Genomic DNA, 21,207 nt, shown 5'->3' with positions numbered 1-21,207 from the left:
TTAATGCATTTGAGCCAATCAGTTGTGTTGTGACAAGGTAGGGCTGGTATACAGAAGATTGTATTTTACCAAATAGGTCCATATTATGGCAAGAACAGCTCAAAATAGCAAAGAGAAACATTACTTTAAGGCATGTCAGTCATTCCAGAACATTTCAAAAACTTTTTTACTTTCTGTGCAGTCGCAAAAACCATCAAGCACTATGATGAAACTGGCTCTCATGATGACCGCCACAGGAAAGGAAGACCCAGAGTTACCTCTGCTGTAGGGGATAAATTAATTAAATTGTTAACCTTTATTTAACTAGGCAAGTCAGTTAAGAACAAATTCTTATTTTCAATGATGTCCTAGGAACAGTGGATTAACTGCCTTGTTCAGGGGCAGAACAACAGATTTGCACCTTGTCAGCTCGGGTATTCGATCTTGCAACCTTTCGGTCACAAGTCCAACGCTCTAACCACTAGGCTACCTGCCACCCCATTAGAGTTAGAGTTACCAGCCTCACAAATTGCAGCCCAAAAAAACGCTTCACAGAGTTCAAGTAACAGACACATCTCAACATCAACTGTTCAGAGGAGACTGCATGAATCAGACCCAACTAGCACAATTGGTTCTTTGGAAATTGTAAGGAACCTAAGTTTTTGGTTTCCCATTGGTTCTGGAAACGAAGTCATATGTTTCCTGACTGGTAAAGCTTAATGTCTTTTAAACGTTCTAAAAACAGAAGTGAACATTTAGCTTGTTCTGGGAGATTCTAAAAATATTTTACTGTGGTTCCCTGAAAGTTTTACTGGGAGGTTTTATTAACGTTCTGAGAATGGAAATCCTAGTTTTTTTAAAGGTAATTATAACGTTCTGAGAATGTTTCAATAAGACTTTCATAACACTGCTGGCTTAGTTTGGTTTAACTGTTTTGAACTCCAAGCACAGATGGGACACATGCAAACACATTTCTTTTTTTATTATGGCACGGCATCAGTGAGATTCTAAACTATGATCTTCTGTTCTCTATCCATGAAATTAGTTCACTGTGCCACCATGATGGAGCTAACATGCCATGTTAATTTTTTAACTTATACAAAGCCGTTAATTTTAGCCTATTCAAACAGAACCCTTTCAAAAGGAAACAAGCACTCATTAAGATCTGTTGTGGCCAATAAGTGGGAACGGCCAACACATCTGAACACACTTAACCAGATAGAGGATAGAGTTATGCTGATGCTAAGAAAGGAATGCATGTTTTTAAATAACATTCTTAGAACGTTACTAAATGTTTTCTGGTGGTTTTTATGGAACGTTTTAGGAAACCTGTTGGAAACGTTACGCTGAAATTCCCATCTAAGAAACATATGGTTCTCAGAACATTATGTGCTAGCTGTGGTCAATCTATATAGTGTCAATCTACATTCAGGGTCAAACTATACTGAGTCAAGAAGCACCACGGAATTCTTTGAAAAATATGATTTATTGATGGAATTATAGGAATCGACAAACAAACAGCAATAGCCATTGGTCAAATTGGTACAAATGGACAGTACAATTTCAGTAGCTGCTATAACTTTAGTCTGAGGCAGCTATATTGAACCATGATCAACCTTAACAGTCAATGTGAGTGATGCTGTTGGCCTTAAAGAAGCCAAGAAAACGTAACAGTCTTTGTAGATAATGTAAATATGAACCACGTTGTATTGTAGACGTATGAGACCATGGCAAACATCCTGCAGACATACGACTATGTTAGAACCAATGACGTTTGAACTCATATTGCTATAACAGTTTTTTTCAATAGGAATCTCTTGTTCCATGTCAGTTATCAATGATGAAGCTTCTGATGTCTTTTCAGATTGCTGGAGTGGGAGAACCTGCGTCCGCAATGTGCACAACTGAAGGGCTTCTCCCCAGTGTGGACGTTTAGGTGCATTTGGAGCTTGGCGCGGGACACAAATCTCTTCTCACACAAGGTGCAGGCGAACGGCCGCTTTCTGGTGTGGATGACAGCGTGCTGCCGCAAGTCACTCTCGTGGACAAACTTCTTATTGCAGCTCGGGCAACCATACGGTCGTTCTACGGTACCAGGTCTAACGTCTGTGGCGAGATTACTCGAGTGGGAGGAAGTTGTGGCGCTTGGTCTAAAATGGCAATCAGGAAGTGAGGTATGAGCTGGTTGTTGAGCTCTTCTTCCTGGTATTTCAGAGTGTCTCTGGAGGCTTGCCAATGAGCACCAACTATCTTTGTTGGCCTCACCTGTGCCAACATGCATGCCTGTATTTATCTCTGAGGGCCGGAAGCCAGGTGAAACCAATTGCGTTGTGTTGTCTCTCATCGAATCGTGGTGATTCATTGGTGTGTTTCTGTTAAACCCTCCCACTCCCTGCTTATTTCCAGTCCCATTGTCCTGTGGTGTAGTAGCTGTACCCACCTGACACCACTCGAAATCTCTATCTACCTGCTGCCCACTGGATACAGAGTCAATCACTATCACATGTTCTGATGAAGAATGGAATGACTTGGGGGCAAACCTGTGGTTTTCTAACCCTACACTTCTCATTTCTGTGGCCGATCTATTCTGTGTTTCTGGGCCACTCCCTAGGTCCATTACTTTAGTGTGAGCAGCAGAGGCGCCATCATCCGTCCCTACTACCTCTCTCCACACCTGGTTTAAAGAATCTCTTAGGAGAGTGAGGTCCCCGTCCATATCACACTTTGTGTCCAGACTCAGTCTCTCGGCTTTCGGTTCAAATCCTGTGTGTTGCTGGGGTCCCTGGTTCACATTCCCTGTTTCTGACTGGAGGAGGATGGCGTCAGATCCACTGACCTCCATAGCGGTGTTGATGTAGTTGTTGTTGCCTCTGGGGCCACTGGACTGGAAGGCGGTGTCCTCTGTGGTGGCTGCAGCCGGTTGGGTGGTTAGTTCTCTGCTGCCCTCCACTGTTCTAGCTGGGTGGCTGATCCTAGAGTCCTGTTCATCTGCTTCTCCCTCCACCTTGATGATCAGCAGGTCTGGTTCCCCTTCCTCTGTCTCTGCTGACTGCTGATGGGGTTAAGCGGGAGAGATGAGTGAGTGAGACAGAGCATACACTATCTACTGAATGGAGATATGGGCATGACATGGGATTTAGTGAAATTCATAGTAGTTGTCTTGTTGTTATTGTGTTATAATCAGTGGTGTAGTGGAGGGTAAACTCCACCGTCTGTATGTTACACATGCCTTTACAAACTTTTAGTGCAAAAATGCATTGAAAGTATAGGGAGTGTTACTTTACTCAATTTAAACATCACTAGTTATAATGTGCTGGTATATACACGTCTATTCAGACATAACCTCATCCCCAGGCGGAAGGAAGTGTCTGGTGTCCGAGACTAAAACAGACATAAGTCTGTGACAGCATGAAATTGGAACTTACCTCATCACTTGTAGCATCCATATGCTTTGATGGAGAGACATCGTCTTGGTCCACGTCTATGGGCTGTCTGTCTCTTTGAATGCTGCTGTTCCCAAAACTCCTGTTGGAAAGTCTGTTTCTGCTTTGCCAAGCAGGTCCTGGAAATAAATGGGGAGGTTCATTTGATCCCATCCATCAATGTTGTTTTACAAAGAACAAAACAAGCATAATACGTTCATGACGTGTGTAATGTGTATATAGAGCTAGAGGGATACTAGCTGTGGTGACAGTACAATATACACTCAGTGGCTAGTTTACTATGTACACCGCTCCATTCACGAAAATGGTTCGCTCCTACAGACAGCTAGTCAGGTTGCTGTGACTTGCTGTATAAAGCAGGCAGACAGGCATCGAGGGATTAATTTACTGTTCGACTGAATGTTAGAATGGGCAAAACGACCTAAATGACCTAAGCAACTTTGAGCGTGGTATGATTGTTGGTGCAAGGCGTGTCGGTTCCAGTATCTCATAAGCGGCTGGTCCTGGGCTTTTCGCGCACGACAGTTGTCTAAAGTTTACCGACAATGGTGCGGGAAACAAAAAACATCTAGCGGCAGTCCTATGCGTGAAAACAGCTCGTTGATGAGAGTTCGAAGGAGAATGGAAAGAATCGTGCAAGCTAGCAGGTGGGCCACAAACAGGCAAATAATGGCACAGAACTGCATCTCGGGAACGCACAACTCAGCGGTCCTTGTCACGGATAGGTTATTGCAGCAGAAGGCCACACCAGGTTCCACTCCTATCAACTAAAAACAAGCAGAAGCGGCTCCAGTGGGCATGCGATCACCAACGCTGGACAATTGAGGAGTGGAAAAGCATTGCCTAATCCAACGAATCCAGGTTCCTGTTGCGTCATTCTGAGGCAAAGGCAGGGTTTGGCGTAAGCAACATGAGGCCATGGCCCATCCTGCCTGGTGTCAACAGTACAGGCTTGTGGCGGTAGTGTAATGGTGTGGGGAATGATTCCTGGCATATGTTAGGTCCCTTGATACTAATTGAGGTACGTTTCCATGCACCAGAGAATTCTGGCTGTTCTGGAGGCAAAGGGGGGTCTGACCCGGTACTAGATGGATGTACCTAATAAACTGGCCACTAACTGTATACATCCTGGATGTATGCATAACGCATATAGGGCTAATGTCAATAATACATCCCTAACTGTATTGACATGCATACATCACAGCCGTATTATGCTTGATTTCTACTTTATGAAACACCATTGATGGATGGGGTCAAACTGAAAATGATCATAATGTATGTGCACACTGTATAATTTTGTATCACCACCAACCTGTCGTTGCAGTTTCTCGATGGTTGTGTCTGTTTAGGAGGCGTATTCCATGAAAGCGATTGTGGACGGACCCCTCTGAAGACTTTGTTCTCTCTGCTCGAAACCTGGCGACCTGAAGTTCCATCAATTTCATTTTCCTCCGGAGAAATTCGTTCTCCTTGTGGCTTTGAGTCATCTCCAGATGTACAACAGCATAGCCATCGTCAACAACTTTGCAGATTTCGGCTACAGCCGCGTTGGCTAGCACCTCCATGATTGAGGCTATCTGCGCCTGGAAATCGGCAACGGAACCCGACATTGTCCCCCGACGCTTTTGGCCCCTTTTCAATGAAACAGTGTTTTTGTTTTTCTATATTATGACAATTCACAATTATCTATCTAGCTAGTAAAATTGATACAAGCATATCATAAACTAAACATCGCTAGCTTGCTTTGTTTGTAAGTAGCTGTTGAGATTGTTTTTTTCGTCATCTTCACAGTAATGTAATCATAAACTGGACCGTGCAATTCAATAGAAAGTACAACACCGCCACCTACTGTAGAGGAGTGCTCCACAATAACAACAATGGTTTAGATGTGTAGTACTGCTTTCACATAGGATTTACGGTATTTTTACCACTCAAGAACAGCAATTGTTCAGGTATGTAATACGGATTTCACATAGGATTTACGGTACCCCCCCCCCCCCCCCCCCCCACACACACACACACACACAATAACAACAATGGTTTAGATGTGTAGTACTGCTTTCACATAGGATTTACGGTATTTTTTTCTGTAAAAAAAAAGAAGGTACTTTTTTATATTGCCCCCTTACAAACATGCCTATTTTTACCACATTCTTACCTGAAACATATTTTCAAAAGAATAGAATAACATATTTTGGGTTTGATTAGGCTACGTTAGGTCCAAATGAATTAAATTAATAGTTCATTATTTTGTTCATTGAACAGACAATAATTTGCGATCCCGATCATAGTCAACACATATATATTTTCTAATAATATATTGGAATACAGGGGGGAAAAAATTAAATTTATATTTTTCCCACACAACTTGTCACAGAAACGTGTGGAACCGGTCATATAAAAAAAGTGGTATTTTGAAACAGCCCAAGTCCATGCTTTTTTGTTCCACGTTTCATCTCTACCCTCACTCCACTTTGTTAGAGAGCAGGTGCGTAGGCTCTTACATTTATAGTATCTTCATCATGATACCAATAGAAAATACTAGCAATCTATATTTTGAAAATGTGATTCTCGTGTTCATATTTTACAACCTCCGCGGGCTTTAAGAGTTGCCTATACACTTGATTTAAGCTACACTATTGCATACTAAACGACTTGCGTTAAGAGCAAAATAACCCACCTGTTAAACTACTGGCAAAATGCTGGCAAAATATTCTAATAAATGAGCTAACTAGACAAGATGATCCGAGCAGCACTCACCTCAACTATAGATAACATTTCCCTAGACTAATTGCAGCCTAACCAATATCCAAACGGAGATTCAGTGAAAACTCAAGTCTGACGTTGATTGATTTTTAAAGACGAGTCCCCAAGCTTGTCTCAAATCACAACAGTGTTTACAATTATCATCTAGTTGACCACAGAAAGGCAGGCTATTGTTTAACATGTATTACATTGATTGGAAAGACTTGAGGAGTTTCAGTAAACAACCATTTGATTCATGCCTTCAGCTTGATACCAGTAGCATCCCATTCCTGGTTTGCCTCTGAAGCTAAGCAGGAATGGTTCCTGGATGGGAGACCAGGTGCTGCTGGCAGTGGTGATGTAAAGCCAGTAGAGAGCACCCCCCTCTGGTCTAAGGAGATCCCCAGGGCAGTAGAGGGGACATTGCCCTACGAATGGTGCTGTCTTTTGGATGGGATGTTAAACGGGTGTTCAGACTCTCTGGGGTCATTAAAAATCCCATGGCACTTATCGTAAGAGTAGGCGTGTTCACCCCGGTGTCCTGGCTAAAATCCTAATCTGGCCCTCATACCATCGTGGCCACCTAATCATCTCCCCGAATGGCATATATCACTCCTCACCTTTCTAGCTGCTGTTTGGTAAGCGTTCTGGCACAAAAAGGGTCACTGTGCATCACCTTGGAGGTGGATGAGGTGAGTTTCTCCCTTTACTATGTAAAGCACTTTGAGTACCTCAGTTGGTAGAAAAGCACTGTATAAATCCAATCAATTATTATTATTCAATTACATTAGCCTACTTTATTGTATGAGGACAGACACTAAATATATATTAATTCCAACACATCTCTATAATTTTCCTGGTAGCCTATCAGTCTTATAGTACATCAATATTGTTGAGAGGCAAAAGGAAATTGGAATTGTTATGAGATCGATCTTTATTGAATTTCTTTCTTTGCTTGCTTATATTTCTGCGTGTTAACTATGGCTTTTAACTAGTTCTATGTATTGTAATTTACCCCAGGACGTTGCTGTAAATCACAATGTATTCTCAGTCAACTCACCTGGTTAAATAAATAATTAATACAATTCAAATAAATTACTGTATTGCACCAATGATTTTTAAAATCTTCACCTGTTATAAGTTATGGATTATCAGTCCACTCTGGACCAAGCATCAAGCCAGCTGAACTGAAAACACAACCACTACACACAGAGGGTAGTGTTCAATGTGGTAACTATCCAAACTAGAGGTCGACCGATTAATTGGAATGGCCGATTCATTAGGGCCGATTTCAAGTTTTCATAACAATTGGTAATCTGCATTTTTGCACACCGATCATGGCCGATTACATTGCACTCCACGAGGAGACTTTGTGGCAGGCTGACTACCTGTTATGCGAGTGCAGCAAGGAGCCAAGGTAAGGTGCAAGCTAGCATGAAAAGTATCTTATAAAAAAACTATAAATCTTAACATAATCCCTAGTTAACGACACATGGTTGATGATATTAATAGTTTATCTAGCTTGTCCTATAATCGATGCGGTGCCTGTTAATTTATCATTGAATCATAGCCTACTTCGCTAAACAGGTGATTTAACAAGCGCATTTGCGAAAAAAGCACTGTCATTGCACCAATGTGTACCTAAACATAAACATCAACGCCTTTCTTAAAATCAATACACAAGTATATATTTTTAAACCTGCATATTTAGTTAATATTGCCTGCTAACATGAATTTATTTTAACTAGGCACATTGTGTTACTTCTCTTGCGTTCTGTGCAACAGAGTCAGGGTATATGCAGCAGTTTGGGCCACCTGGCTCGTTGCGAACTAATTTGCCAGAATTTTACGTAATTATGACATAACATTGAAGGTTGTGCAATGTAACAGCAATATTTAGACTTATGGATGCCACCCGTTAGATAAAATACGGAACGGTCCCGTATTTCACTGAAAGAATAAACTTTTTGTTTTAGAAATTATAGTTTCTGGATTTTACCATATTAATGACCTATGGGTCATATTTCTGTGTGTTATTATATAATAATTAAGTTTATGATTTGATAGAGCAGTCTGACTGAGCGGTGGTAGGCAGCAGCAGGCTTGTAAGCATTCTTTCAAACAGCCCTTTGCTTCAAGCATTGCGCTGTTTATGACTTCAAGCCTATCAACTCCCGAGATTAGGCTGGCAATACTAAAGTACCTATTACAACATCCAATAGTCAAAGGTATATGAAATACAAATGGTATAGAGAGAAATAGTCCTATAATAACTACAACCTAATACTTTTTACCTGGGAATATTGAAGACTCATGTTAAAAGGAACCACCAGCTTTCATATGTTCTCATGTTCTGAGCAAGGAACTTAAACGTTAGCTTTTTTACATGGCACATATTGCACTTTTACTTTCTTCTCCAACACCTTGTTTTTGCATTATTTAAACCAAATTGAACATGTTAATTATTTATAAGAGACTAAATTTATTTTATTGAAATATTATATTAAGTTAAAATAAAAGTGTTCATTGTTCATTCAGTATTGTTGTAATTGTCATTATTTCATATATATATATATATATAAAAATCGTCCGATTCATCGGTATCGGCTTTTTTTGGCCTCCAATAATCGGTATCAGTATTGAAAAATCATAATTGGTCGACCTCTAATCCAAACTGTTAAAAACACATGGACCCAGTGTTCATATGAAAACTCCAGTAGTGTGGAGCCAGTCCCCTAACAACTAGAGAGGAGTTTTTCCTGGTCTGATCACATGGTGAGGAAAAACTCCTGGCCCTACTTATCATTATGCCAGGTGGAGTAGTGTGAAGTTACCCCTAGAAGCTGATCTTCGGTCAGTTTAGTATATTTTTTTCCACTAATGCTTAAGGTTAGGATTGGGGAAGAGGAAGCTGATTCTAGATCTGTACCTAGGGGAAACTTCACCTTGGTACACTCAGGGCAGCACAATGTCCTGTGGCCTGCCGCCAGTGTGGACGAGGAGGTGCCTCTTCATGTGGCCGGATTGGGTGAAGCACTTCCCGCAGTAGACACAGTGAAATGGTTTCTCTCCAGTGTGGACTCTCTCATGCATCTTCAGCTGGTGGCTGTGGGAGAAGCGCTTGGTGCAGTGGCTGCAGCCGTACGGTTTCTCCCCCGTATGGACCCGCATGTGCCTCCTTAGGTATGCCGGCTGAGGGAAGGGCTTTCCACAGAGGCTGCACCGGAGCTGCCTCTGGGTGGAGTGAGACATCAGCTGTTGCGGCTGCTTTTCTATGCCTTTTGATGAAGAAGTGGAGCCTCTGTTGAAATTTGGGAAGGGGGCTGGCTTCCCTCTTTGGGGAACCTGGTGGAGGGTAACCCTTGGGGATGAAAATCTGTTTAGGGTGGACAGTCCACTGAAATCTGGCAACTTGGACCTTGATCCTACAGTTGTCCCTTGCTCTGCATGTTGAGTGTCAGGGGGACACTTTGTCTGTCCAGACTCCATTCCCCCTCTTCCTCTGTTGTCCACAAGCTGCCTGCTTTCTGAACAGATGTCTCCAGATGTCACCTCTTGGCCAGTTATGCTCCATTCTGAACTCATATCTGCCTCCACTTTAATGGGAACTGAGTCCACCATCACCACATCAGGCACCCAGTCCAGAGAGCCTGAAGCAGACATGCAGACCCCAGAGTTACCAGGCACTCCTCTCCTCTCTGGATGTTCAGACAGCCTCTTGGAGTCTGGCCCTGCATTGTGAGGAGCATTCACAGTTGGGTTGTCAGTCTCTTGGTTCTCTGTCCAATGGGACAGGCTGTATTCTATGGGTTGATGGTCAGTTTCCCAGGTCACACCCTCAGCAACCTGATGGTCCTGTCTTGTTCTGTTGTATTGTGACGCTGGATGCTGGAACGTCTGGTTTTCAGGTTCTATATTGAGTGAGGTGTCTGAAGCTCTGTGTCTGTTGCCCTGCTGGTCCAGAAGGCCTGTGGGTTCAGTAGAGGATGAAGAACCTGGTTCTGCCACAATGATCTTCTCACTGCTCTCACTGACTGGTTGGACAATCTCTGAAATGTGTCAACGTAAAGCACAGCATCAGCTTCCTGTAATGGAGACGGATTCTTCTTTGCCTTATTTATTAGTTACTGGTAATGACTAAGAAGTTAATCAAATACGGCAATAAACATTGAAGGCTTTACTCAACATAAAGTGTAAATTGCATAGACTTGCACAATACCAAAAGTTTTCAGAAATCTAGTGTGTAATACCTTCGGTTATGCTGGTGTCAAGATTTTCCATTTTGATATGAGGTACCTCTTGCATTTCTGCCATCTGTGTTTTTGTATTCACCAGAAAATGTTTTATTATGAATATATCCTCACCAACATTTGAAATATGAAAACACAAATAATCAATTTGACCCTGTCTATGACAATTGACCTGCATGGCCCCATCCTGGTCTGTCGCTGTGCGTCCTGCGTCTCTCCGGTTGGTGACATCCTGCATACATTTGCCCCCTTCACTGTAGGCAAAACGATTTTCCACTGCACCAGAAAAGAGAACCCTTCATAAACGTTACATTACACGTCATTTTTAATATGTTAAAAATTAGTTTAAAAAAGACCTACAATATACAAGTCTGCTTTTTGCCTTTTCTACGAAGCTCTCTCTCTCCCGGGCAACATGATCCGTGTCCACTCGCCTGTGAACTGTGCGTCGCAGGGCTCCAAATCTCTCTGCGCTCCGTCGAGAATTCTGGAATTTTGTCAAAACCAGCTTCCTCCGCAGGTTATCAATTTCTTTCTGACTATGGGAAATTTCCAAACGTAAAGCAGCATGGCCATCATCTACAAGTTTGCAGATTTCGGCAACGGCTGCATTCGCCAAAACCTCAATGATGGAGGCTAGCTGAGCATGAAAGACAACGGTATTGGACATGCCCTTCCTTGGATTGGTACTATTTATATGTTAAACACTTGTATTATAGTCCTACTAGCTCATTTGCAATGCAGTGTTCAGTTAATGTCCTGAGACGTCACACCATAGATAAGCGGTATGCTTCGAACACATCTCTATTTCGTTTGTTTTTGTTCCGGAAACAAAAGGTTGTCGGCTACTTCCTCGATATTTTTCCAAAATAAAGGTTGCAACACACAATATTTATGTTAGTTTCAACATTGCCACCTACTGTATCGTAGCTGCTACTTAAAGGAATCAAATGTTTTACAAATCAGCCTTCTTTGACTTATAACAAAGCAGTGAATTAAATCAAACACACACATTTTCCTTCAACAATGATTATTTACTATTTAGTTCAAGTACAAAAATACACAATCATCATACAATATGACGTTCAAAGGAATTAATCAATGCCTTCAATAAAAGTAAATCGAAGAGTAGACTCAGGGTTAATACGTGTCTCAAAACTAACTGAAAAAACACACTGAGAATGTACTCTTAAGTAAACGCTTGCTTTCAGTTTAAAGAGAAAAATATTTGAATATAGCATAAATAGCTAATGGGACTGAGTGGATTGATAATGTATAAATTATGACGGCTGAAGATTTTAAACATCCCTATGAATTTGCTTCCATGTAAACATTTCACGGAAAGATTGTATTGGGCGCATGTGAGAAATAAAAATGTGATTCAATATGTTTTGGTGCAGTGGAAAACCAAATAACGGTATTTAATCATTACAATTTAAATTTGCATCTCAACAATATAGATGTACTATTAGACTGATCGGCTACAAGCAAATTATAGAGATGTGATGGATGGAATTAATATCTATTTAATGTCAGTCATACTGTTGTTATTGCTGTTTTTATCATGAAACATGGTTTACGCCAGAGAACCTGTAGTTTATTACATAGCTCCAACATTGTTGTTATTGTGGAACACTCCTGTACAGTAGGTGGCGGTGTCCAACTTTCAACTCTACCATCCAGCATAAGGAAACATAATCTCACCAGCTAAAAACAAAGCTAGCCAGCGATGTGTAGTTTCTGATATGATTCTCTTTATTTTAATAGCTAGCTAGATAACTGTAAATTATCATAACATAGAAAACATAAAAACTATTTCGTTGAAAAGGGGCCAAAAGCGTCGGGGGACAATGTCGGGTTCCGTGGTCGAGTTCCAGGCGCAGATAGCCTCAATCATGGAGGTGTTAGCCAACGCGGCTGTAGCCGAAATCTGCAAAATTGTTGACGATGGCTATGCTGTTGTACATCTGGAGATTTCCCAAAGCCACAAGGACAACGACTTTCTCCGGAGGAAATTGAAATTGATGGAATTTCAGATCGCGAGGTTTCGGGCTGAGAGAATAAAGCTTTCAGAGGGGTCCGTCCACAATCGCTTCCATGGAATACGCCTCCTAAACAGACACAACCATCGAGAGAAGGCAATGACAGGTTGGTGGTGATGATGAATGTGACAGTGTGCAGATAGTCTAAATCGCTAAATCGTTGTTTGGTACTTTGTAAAACACCATTGATGGATGGGGTCAAATGAACCTCCCCTTTATTTCCAGGACCTACTTGGCAAAGCAGAAACAGACTTTCCAACAGGAGTTTTGGGAACAGCAGCATTCAAAGAGACAGACAGCCCATAGACGTGGACCAAGAGGATGTCTCTCCATCAAAGCATATGGATGCTGCAAGTGATGAGGTAAGTTCCAATTTTAACAGACGATTTTAGACTGTCACAGACTTATGTCTGTTTTAGTCTCGGACACCAGACACTTCCTTCCGCCTGGGGATGAGGTTATGTCTGAATAGACGTGTATATACCAGCACATTATAACTAGTGATGTAGTGGTAAAAAATAGGCAAGTAAAAACTGATTGCCGTTTGCGGTGAGTAAAGTAACAGTCCCTATACTTTCAATGCATTTTTGTGCCAAAGGGTTGTAAAGGCATGTGTAACATACAGATGGTGGAGTTTACCCTCCACTACACCACTGATTATAACACAATAACAACAAGACAACTACTATGAATTTCACTAAATCCCATGTCATGCCCATATCTCCATTCAGTAGATAGTGTATGCTCTGTCTCACTCACTCATCTCTCCCACTTAACCCCATCAGCAGTCAGCAGAGACAGAGGAAGGGGAACCAGACCTGCTAATCATCAAGGATGAGGGGGAAGCAGATGACCAGGACTCTAGGATCAGCCACCCAGCTAGAACAGTGGAGGGCAGCAGAGAACTAACCACCCAACTGGCTGCAGCCACCACAGAGGACACCGCCTTCCAGTCCAGTGGCCCCAGAGGCAACAACAATTACAACAACATCGCTATGGAGGTCAGTGGATCTGACGCCGTCCTCCTCCAATCAGAAACAGGGAATGTGAACCAGGGACCCCAGCAACACACAGGATTTGAACCCAGAGCAGAGAGACAGAGTTTGGACACTAAGTGTGACATGAACAGGGACCTCAATCTCCTAAGAGATTCTTTAAACCAGGTGTGGAGAGAGGTAGTAGTGACTGATAATGGCGCCTCTGCTGCTCACACTAAAGTAATGGACCTAGGGAGTGGCCAAGTGGGCCTAGAAACACAGACTAGCTCAGACATAGAAATGAGAAGTGTAGGGCTAGAAAACCACAGGTTTTCCCCCAAGTCGTTCCATTCTTCATCAGAAAATGTGATAGTGATTGACTCTGTATCCAGTGGGCAGCAGGTAGATAGAGATTTAGAGTGGCGTCAGGTGGGTACAGCTACTACACAACAGGTCAATGGGACTGGAAATAGGCAGGGAGTGGGAGTGTTTGAGAGGAACGCACCAATGATTCGCCCCGTTCACCCCGAATCGATGAGAGACAACACTATGCAATTGGTTTCACCCGGATTCCGGCCCTCAGAGATAAATACAGGCATGCATCTTGACACAGGAAATGCAGGTGAGGCCAACAAAGATAGTTGGTGTTCGTTGGCAAGCTTCCATAGACACTCTGAAATACCAGGAAGAGGAGCTCAACAACCAGCTCATGCCTCACTTCCTTTCTGCCATTTTAGACCAAGCACCACAACTTCCTGTCACTCGAATAATCTTGCCACAGACATTACACCTGGCACCATAGAACGACCGTATGGTTGCCCAACATGCCATAAGAAGTTTGTCCACGAGAGTGACTTGCGGCGGCATGTGGCCATCCACACCAGAAAGCGATCATTCTCCTGCACCTTGTGTGAGAAGAGCTTTGTGTGCGCCAGCCATCTCCAAATGCACCTGAACGTCCACACTGGGGAGAAGCCCTTCAGTTGTGCACAGTGCGGGCGCAGGTTCTCCCACTCCAGCAATCTGAAAAGACATCAGAAGCTTCATCATTGAGACAAAGGCTGTGACCGTCATGGAGTTTTGGATGGTGGTAATTGATCAGCCTAATAACCTTGGTCACCATTATAACCGTTTGAATTGCAAAAGACAAACATTTTCTTCTTTCCTCCGCTCCTGAATTGTTTCAGCAAGGAGCAACAAAGTTTCATCACGTTGGAGAGTCCATGTTACAGCAGAAACCATAGAGATCCTATTAAATTACTAGAGGGGCTATGTCATAAACACTCAAAAGTTCTAGAGTGGGGTGAAAATGTCAGCCATTTTAGACAGGGAAAAATCCAAACCAGTCTAATTGGAATGAATGGCAGTAGAGGCAGAGGTGATTCATAGATGCGGTAAAGAGGTCAGTGGAATGCAGTCCGCGGGGAATAGAAGAAGGATGCCAGATTGGCGCAAGTTCAACAAATCTTAACTAACAAAGTGGATATTCACAAATCCGTCATGATTGTGCCTCTGGAGTGGAGCAGCAGTCTAAGGCACTGCTTCACAGTGCTAGCTGTGTCACATCAGATTCTGGTTCGATCCCAGACCCATGAGGCAGCGGACAATTGGCCCAGGGTCTTCCGGGTTAGGGGACAGCCGGGTTGTCCTTTTCCCATCGCACTCTAGCGACTCCTGTGGCGGGCCATGCGCAATGCACCTCCACATTAGTGCGTCTGGCTTCCAGGTTAAGCGAGCAGTGTGACAAGAAGTAGTGTGGTTTGGCTGTGGCGGGCCATGCAGCGATGGGACAAGACTGTAACTACCAACTGGGGAGAAAAAGGGGTAAAAAAATGAAATACAAATCCGTCATGATTGATGTATTGTAACAGGTCCACAATGTGGTTACTAAAGTCCCATTTGGATATATTTGGCTGTTTTCGCTGCATAACATTTCGAAGTAGTCCCTTTTCAGATTTAGAAGAAGTGACTGCTAAATGCTAACTCCCGTTCAAATAAACTGTTAGCATCGCTAGCACAGAGCAATCGTTGGTGGTAGTTTTTAACTGTAATGCAGTTGAATGATGAAGATAACATGAACATATATTGGGGTTGACATCCATACAACCATTATACTCTGATTTTTTACCTCAACATAGTGTGAAATACACACATAAACAATGGCCTAAATGTAGGCTAATTTAGCTGGGCGGCAACAAGGAGATTCAGGATCTTTCCTCTACGGCATCTTTCACCCACACGTTTCAATGGCATTCCCATTGTTTTGGTCGAATTCCATTGACCTCTACTGCATGTACTGTATTTCTCTGTTTTACTTATGCAGAACAATTCAAGTAAGGCGTGTGATATCAGAGATTGTGTAATAGAATGATTGTTAACCTAAAATATTGGCATAAAATTATAAATACAGTTTATACAGGTTTTATACACATTTTCTGTATAAATAGTCTCTATAATATATCTAAACAGACCATAAATGTCTCACTGTTTGTTTTCTTTGAAAGCTGTGAATGTTATAATATGATACAATATCAGTACTTTTGCATTTACAACTTGTATAAGACCTATCATCAACTGACGTCAGCCAGTGTATGGCTGTGGATTGACTGCACTGTTTGTATGGAATGTTGGCATATTGGCAGTTCATTTGAACAATTATTGGAAATCATTCCACTTAAACTGGCTGGCTAGCTAATAAATATACTGTGCAGATAATCTTCAATGTATTATTTTACACAATATCTTATCGCAGCACACTGGCTGACCATGGTTGACCAACTCACTGAACAAAATGGCTGACTTTAATACTGTTATAATACCTTTCATGTCCATTCTTGTGTTCTAATTCCTAATTCTATGGCAGAAACGGACTCGGCCACACGAATGCCTGACCGTCCCGTTTTCTGTCAGCTGTTCGATCCGCAAAAAAAAGTGTTAATTGACATGTTTTTGCGGTTATGACGGTTCATTACATTTTCATGACAGTCTTCATCCATAGCCATCAGTTACAGGGTTGTACGGTAATTGTGCCAGCCCTAGACACAGTAGCAAGAGATTCCTATGGGGAAAAAAGTATGGATTAGGTTTGTCAGTTAGGTTACACTATTTTTATTGTCATTTATTTATTTGTATTATTTTTTGTATTTATATATATTTGTATTTTTTAAATATATATTTTTACTCTGCGTCGTTGGGAAGGGCTCGTAAGCAAACATTTCATAGTAAAGGCCTGGATTCAATCAGATCAAGCGTTAACCTGGCTGGTTAACCTGGCTGTGTTCAAGGTGGAACGATGTTGGAGTTGTAGCCGTCAAATCGGTGAGCAGCTGGTCTTGCTATCATTGTCACAAAGCCACATCCGCCCCACTTGCGTTAGAAGTTCGGAACGTGAAAGTGTAGGCTGTTAAACAAAATAATGAGGATTTCTATCAGCCTAATCAAGGTGTGGATTACATCTCACATTCCAGTGTTCGAACTTGTAAACTAGGCTGCATGGGATTTCTCTTAATCTAACTCTGTGCATCCAATGGCGATGTCCGCTTTAGGTATAATGCCAGGAGCTTCTTGTGGATTTGACAGCTCTAACACAGTTCTACCTCCGACACGCCAAAATAACCGCTATGTGGATGTCGGCTAAAGTGGATCTGATTTAATATATCCCAAAATCTACACCCATTGTATTTGGCACATGTGACTTGAAAGTCCTGCCTACTTCCTGGATCATGTCCCTTGCTGTTTTTAAATGGGATTCAAGGGTATGAAATCAAATTCATATAAACGCTGTCTTTTAATATACACTCATTACCAAAAGTATGTGGACACCTGCTCGTCGAGCATCTCATTCCAAAATCATGGGCATTAATATTTAGTTGGTCCCCCCTTTGCTGCTATAACAGCCTCCACTCTTCTGGAAAGGCTTTCCATAAGATGTTGGAACATTGCTGCGGGGACTTGCTTTCATTTAGCCACAAGAGCATTAGTGAAGTCGGGCACTGATGTTGGGTGATTAGGCTTGGCTCGAAGTCGGCGTTCCAATTCATCCCAAAGGTGTTCGATGGGGTTGAGGTCAGGGCTCTTTGCAGGCCAGTCAAGTTCATCCATGCCGATCTCGACAAACTATTTCTGTATGGACGTTGCTTTGTGCATGGGGACATTGTCATGCTGAAACAGGAAAGGTCCTTCCCCAAACTGTTGCCACAAATTTGGAAACACAGAATCATCTAGAATCATGACAGCACTTGCAGTTGACCGGGGCAGCTCTAGCAGGGCATAAATTAAAACAAACTGATTTAAAATAGAAAAATGAAATAAAACATGTAAACATTTTTTACCCAATTGGTAGTTACAGACTCGGGAGAGGCAAAGGTCGTGAGCCGCCGTCCTCCGAAACACAACCCAACCAACCCAGCCGCACCAATGTGTTGGAGGAAACACCGTACACCAAACCCTCCCGTAATCCAGACGGTGCTGGGCCAATTGTGCGCTGCCCCATGGGTCTCCCGGTTGCAGCCGTCTGTGACAGAGCCTGGACTCTAACCCAGAATCTCTAGTGGCACAGCTAGCACTGCGATGCAGTGCCTTAGACCACTGCGCCACTCAGGAGGCCACTGATGAACCGATTTGTTGGAAAGGTGGCATCCTATGACGGTGCCACGTTGAAAGTCACTGAGCTCTTCAGTAAAGCCATTCTACTGCGAATGTTTGTCTCTGGAGATTACATGGCGGTGTCCTTGATTTTATACACCTGTCAGCAACGGGTGTGGCAGAAATAGCAAGGGGTGTCCATATACTTTTGTATATATAGTGTATATGCACAATTATATTCGTATAAGTGGATTAAATTTACTGTTACCCAAAGTCTATACCCTCCAGTTCTCCACTGATAAGAACACAATACATTTCACAAAATCGATTGTCATGTCCATATCAGTAGATAGTGTATGCTCCGTCTCACTCACTCATCTCTCCCACTTAACCCCATCAGCAGTCAGGAGAGACAGAGGAAGGGCAACCAGACCTGCTGATCATCAAGGTGGAGGGAGAAGCAGATGACCAGGACTCTAGGATCAGCCACCCAGCTAGAACAGTGGAGGGGAGCAGAGAACTAACCACCCTACTTGCTGCAGCCACAACAGAGGACATCACCATCCAGTCCAGTGGCCCCAGAGGCAACAACAACTACATCCACACAGCTATGGAGGTCAGTGGATCTGATGTCGTCCTCCTCCAATCAGAAACAGGGAATGTGAAACAGGGACCTCAGCAGCACACAGGATTTGAACCCAGAGCAGAGAGACAGAGTCTGGACACAAAGTGTGACATGAACGGGGACTTCAATCTCCTAAGAGATTCTTTAAACCAGGTGTGGAGAGAGGTAGTAGCGACTGATGGTGGCGCCTCTGCTGCTCACACTAAAGTAATGGACCTAGGGAGTGGCCCAGTGGGCATAGAAACACAGAATAGCTCAGACATAGAAATGAGAAGTGTAGGGTTAGAAAACCACAGGTTTTCCCCCAAGTCGTTCCATTCATCATCAGAACATGTGATAGTGATTGACTCTGTATCCAGTGGGCAGCAGGTAGATATAGATTTTGAGTGGGGTCAGGTGGGTACAGCTACTAAACCACATATCAATGGGACTGGAAATAGGCAGGGAGTGGGAGTGTTTGAGGGGAATGCACCAACGATTCGCCCCGTACACCCCGATTCGATGAGAGACACTATGCAATTGGTTTCACCCAGCTTCCGGCACACAGAAAAAAATACAGGCATGCATTTTGGCACAGGAAATGCAGGTGAGGCCAACAAATTTAGTTGGCACTCGTTGGCAAGCCTCCATAGACACTCTGAAATACCAGGAAGAGGAACTCAAGAACCAGCTCATTCCTCACTTCCTGTTGGCCATTTTAGACCGAGCGCAACAACTTCCTCTCACTCCAGTAATCTCGCCACAGACGTTACACCTGGCACCATAGAACGACCGTACGGTTGCCCAAGCTGCCATAAGACGTTTGTCCACAAGAGCGACTTGCAGCAGCACGTGGTCATCCACACCAGAAAGCGGGGATACGCCTGCACCTTGTGCGAGAAGAGCTTTGTGTCCCCTAGCAAGCTCCAAGTGCACCAGAACGTCCACACTGGGGAGAAGCCCTTCAGTTGTGCACAGTGCGGGCGCAGGTTCTCCCACTCTGGCAATCTGAAAAGACATCAGAAGCTTCATCATTGAGAACTGACATGGAACAAGAGATTCCTATTGAAAAAAAGCTGTTATAGCAATATCATGAGTTCAAACGTCATTGGTTCTAACATAGTCGTATGTCTGCAGGATGTTTGCCCTGGTCTCATACGTCTACAATACAACGTGGTTCATATTTACATTATCTACAAAGACTGTTACGTTTTCTTGGCTTCTTTAAGGCCAACAGCATCACTCACATTGACTGTTAAGGTTGATCATGGTTGTGTTCTTCTAATAATACTGTGTGCGTCACACTAAAGTTATAGCAGATACTGAAATTCCTCTGTGAGACTGAAAAAGTTATGTTCTTCTGTACCAATTTGACCAATGGCTGTTGCTGTTTATTCATTCATTCCTATAATTCCATCAATAAATAATATTTTACAAATAATTCCATGGTGCTTATTTTCCCTATAGAGATTGATCTTAAATATACAGGTAACTCCCAAAAAACACTTGAGTAAATGAATGATACAAAGCATATTGAAAGCAGGTGCTACTACAACGGTGTGGTTCCTGATTTAATTAAGCTATTAACATGCCATCATGCTTAGGGTCCTGTATAAAAATGCTGGGCAGGCTATTATTTTGGCTACCATGGCTATGCTGCCATAGGATGATAATGCCCCCATCCACAGGGCAGAAGTGGTCACTGAATGGTTTGATGACCATGAAAACGATATAAACCATATGCCTTGGCCGTCTCAGTCACCAGATCTCAACCCAATTGAGCACTTATTGAAGATTCTGGGGTGGCGCCTGAGAGAACATTTTTCACCACCATCAACAAAACGCCAAAATAATGGAATTTATCGTGGAAGAATAGTGCTCCAATAGAGTTCCAGACACTTGTAGAATCTATGCCAAGGTGCATTGAAGCTGTTCTGGCTCGTGGCGGCCCAACACCCTATTAAGACACTTTATGTTGGTGTTTCCTTTATTTTGGCAGTTACCTGAATATTGACCCTAAATATATACACTACCGGACAAAAGTTTTAGAACACCAACTCATTCAAGGATTCTTCTTTATTTTTACTATTTTCTACATTGTAGAATAATAGTGAAGACATCAAAACTATGAAATAATACACATGGAATCATGTAGTTTGACTGGTAGTGTATATTGACCATATAGACTGTAGATTAACCCTAAATACATATTGATCCTACCTATATATATTCTCACATTACATCCAAATGAAATCAGGCAGATCGAAGGAAAGGAATCCTAACCCCAATCCTAACTTTAATTTAGTTGGAAAAAAAATCAAGAACGGACCCGAGATCAGCTTCACACTACTCCACCTGGCGCAATGATTGACAAGGCCAGGAGTTTTTCCTGTGGTCAGACCAGTGAAAAACTCCTGACCATAGTTGTAAGTGGAATGACTCCACACTTCTGGGGTTTTCAAATAAAAACTGGGTCCGTGTGTTTTTGAGTTTGATTGGATTCCACATTTAACGCTACTCTCTGTGTGTAGTGGTTGTGTATTTAGGTCAACTAGCTTGATGCTTGGTCCAGAGTGTTTTAAT

The 21,207-nt window shown here is 42.6% G+C and overlaps 3 protein-coding genes across 6 annotated transcripts; 1 reads left to right on the top strand and 2 right to left on the bottom strand.

Annotated features, from left to right (window-relative positions):
• Nucleotides 1–1,449: 1,449 nt before the first annotated feature.
• On the bottom strand, nucleotides 1,450–5,251 carry LOC139419092 (uncharacterized). Its single transcript, XM_071169019.1, has 3 exons — nucleotides 4,735–5,251; nucleotides 3,405–3,541; nucleotides 1,450–3,031 (listed from the first exon to the last, which is right to left on the bottom strand). Exons 1-3 carry the CDS (start codon nucleotides 5,030–5,032, stop codon nucleotides 1,814–1,816), a joined length of 1,653 nt encoding a protein of 550 aa, XP_071025120.1. The 5' UTR covers nucleotides 5,033–5,251; the 3' UTR covers nucleotides 1,450–1,813.
• Nucleotides 5,252–7,077: 1,826 nt separating this feature from the next.
• On the bottom strand, nucleotides 7,078–11,232 carry LOC139419093 (uncharacterized). The gene is made up of 4 exons (XM_071169020.1): nucleotides 10,778–11,232; nucleotides 10,590–10,693; nucleotides 10,418–10,481; nucleotides 7,078–10,216 (listed from the first exon to the last, which is right to left on the bottom strand). The coding sequence occupies exons 1-4, from the start codon at nucleotides 11,085–11,087 to the stop codon at nucleotides 9,123–9,125; spliced, it is 1,572 nt and encodes a 523-aa protein (XP_071025121.1). The 5' UTR covers nucleotides 11,088–11,232; the 3' UTR covers nucleotides 7,078–9,122.
• Nucleotides 10,863–20,062, top strand: LOC139419090 (uncharacterized). Of its 4 annotated transcripts, none has more exons than XM_071169015.1 (4): nucleotides 10,863–12,565; nucleotides 12,685–12,821; nucleotides 13,245–13,460; nucleotides 18,421–20,062. In XM_071169015.1, the coding sequence occupies exons 1-4, from the start codon at nucleotides 12,268–12,270 to the stop codon at nucleotides 19,660–19,662; spliced, it is 1,893 nt and encodes a 630-aa protein (XP_071025116.1). In that variant the 5' UTR covers nucleotides 10,863–12,267; the 3' UTR covers nucleotides 19,663–20,062. The 4 variants fall into 4 exon arrangements, with proteins under 4 accessions (XP_071025116.1, XP_071025118.1, XP_071025117.1 ...); XM_071169017.1 differs by having other exon boundaries at nucleotides 11,847–12,565; nucleotides 13,245–14,526; XM_071169016.1 differs by having other exon boundaries at nucleotides 11,847–12,565; nucleotides 18,424–20,051.
• Nucleotides 20,063–21,207: the final 1,145 nt, after the last annotated feature.

Source organism: Oncorhynchus clarkii, chromosome 10, assembly GCF_045791955.1.
Source record: "Oncorhynchus clarkii lewisi isolate Uvic-CL-2024 chromosome 10, UVic_Ocla_1.0, whole genome shotgun sequence".
Taxonomy (NCBI): domain Eukaryota; kingdom Metazoa; phylum Chordata; class Actinopteri; order Salmoniformes; family Salmonidae; genus Oncorhynchus; species Oncorhynchus clarkii.
Note: the sequence above shows the minus strand (reverse complement) of the source record. Positions and strands in the feature narration are given on the sequence as shown.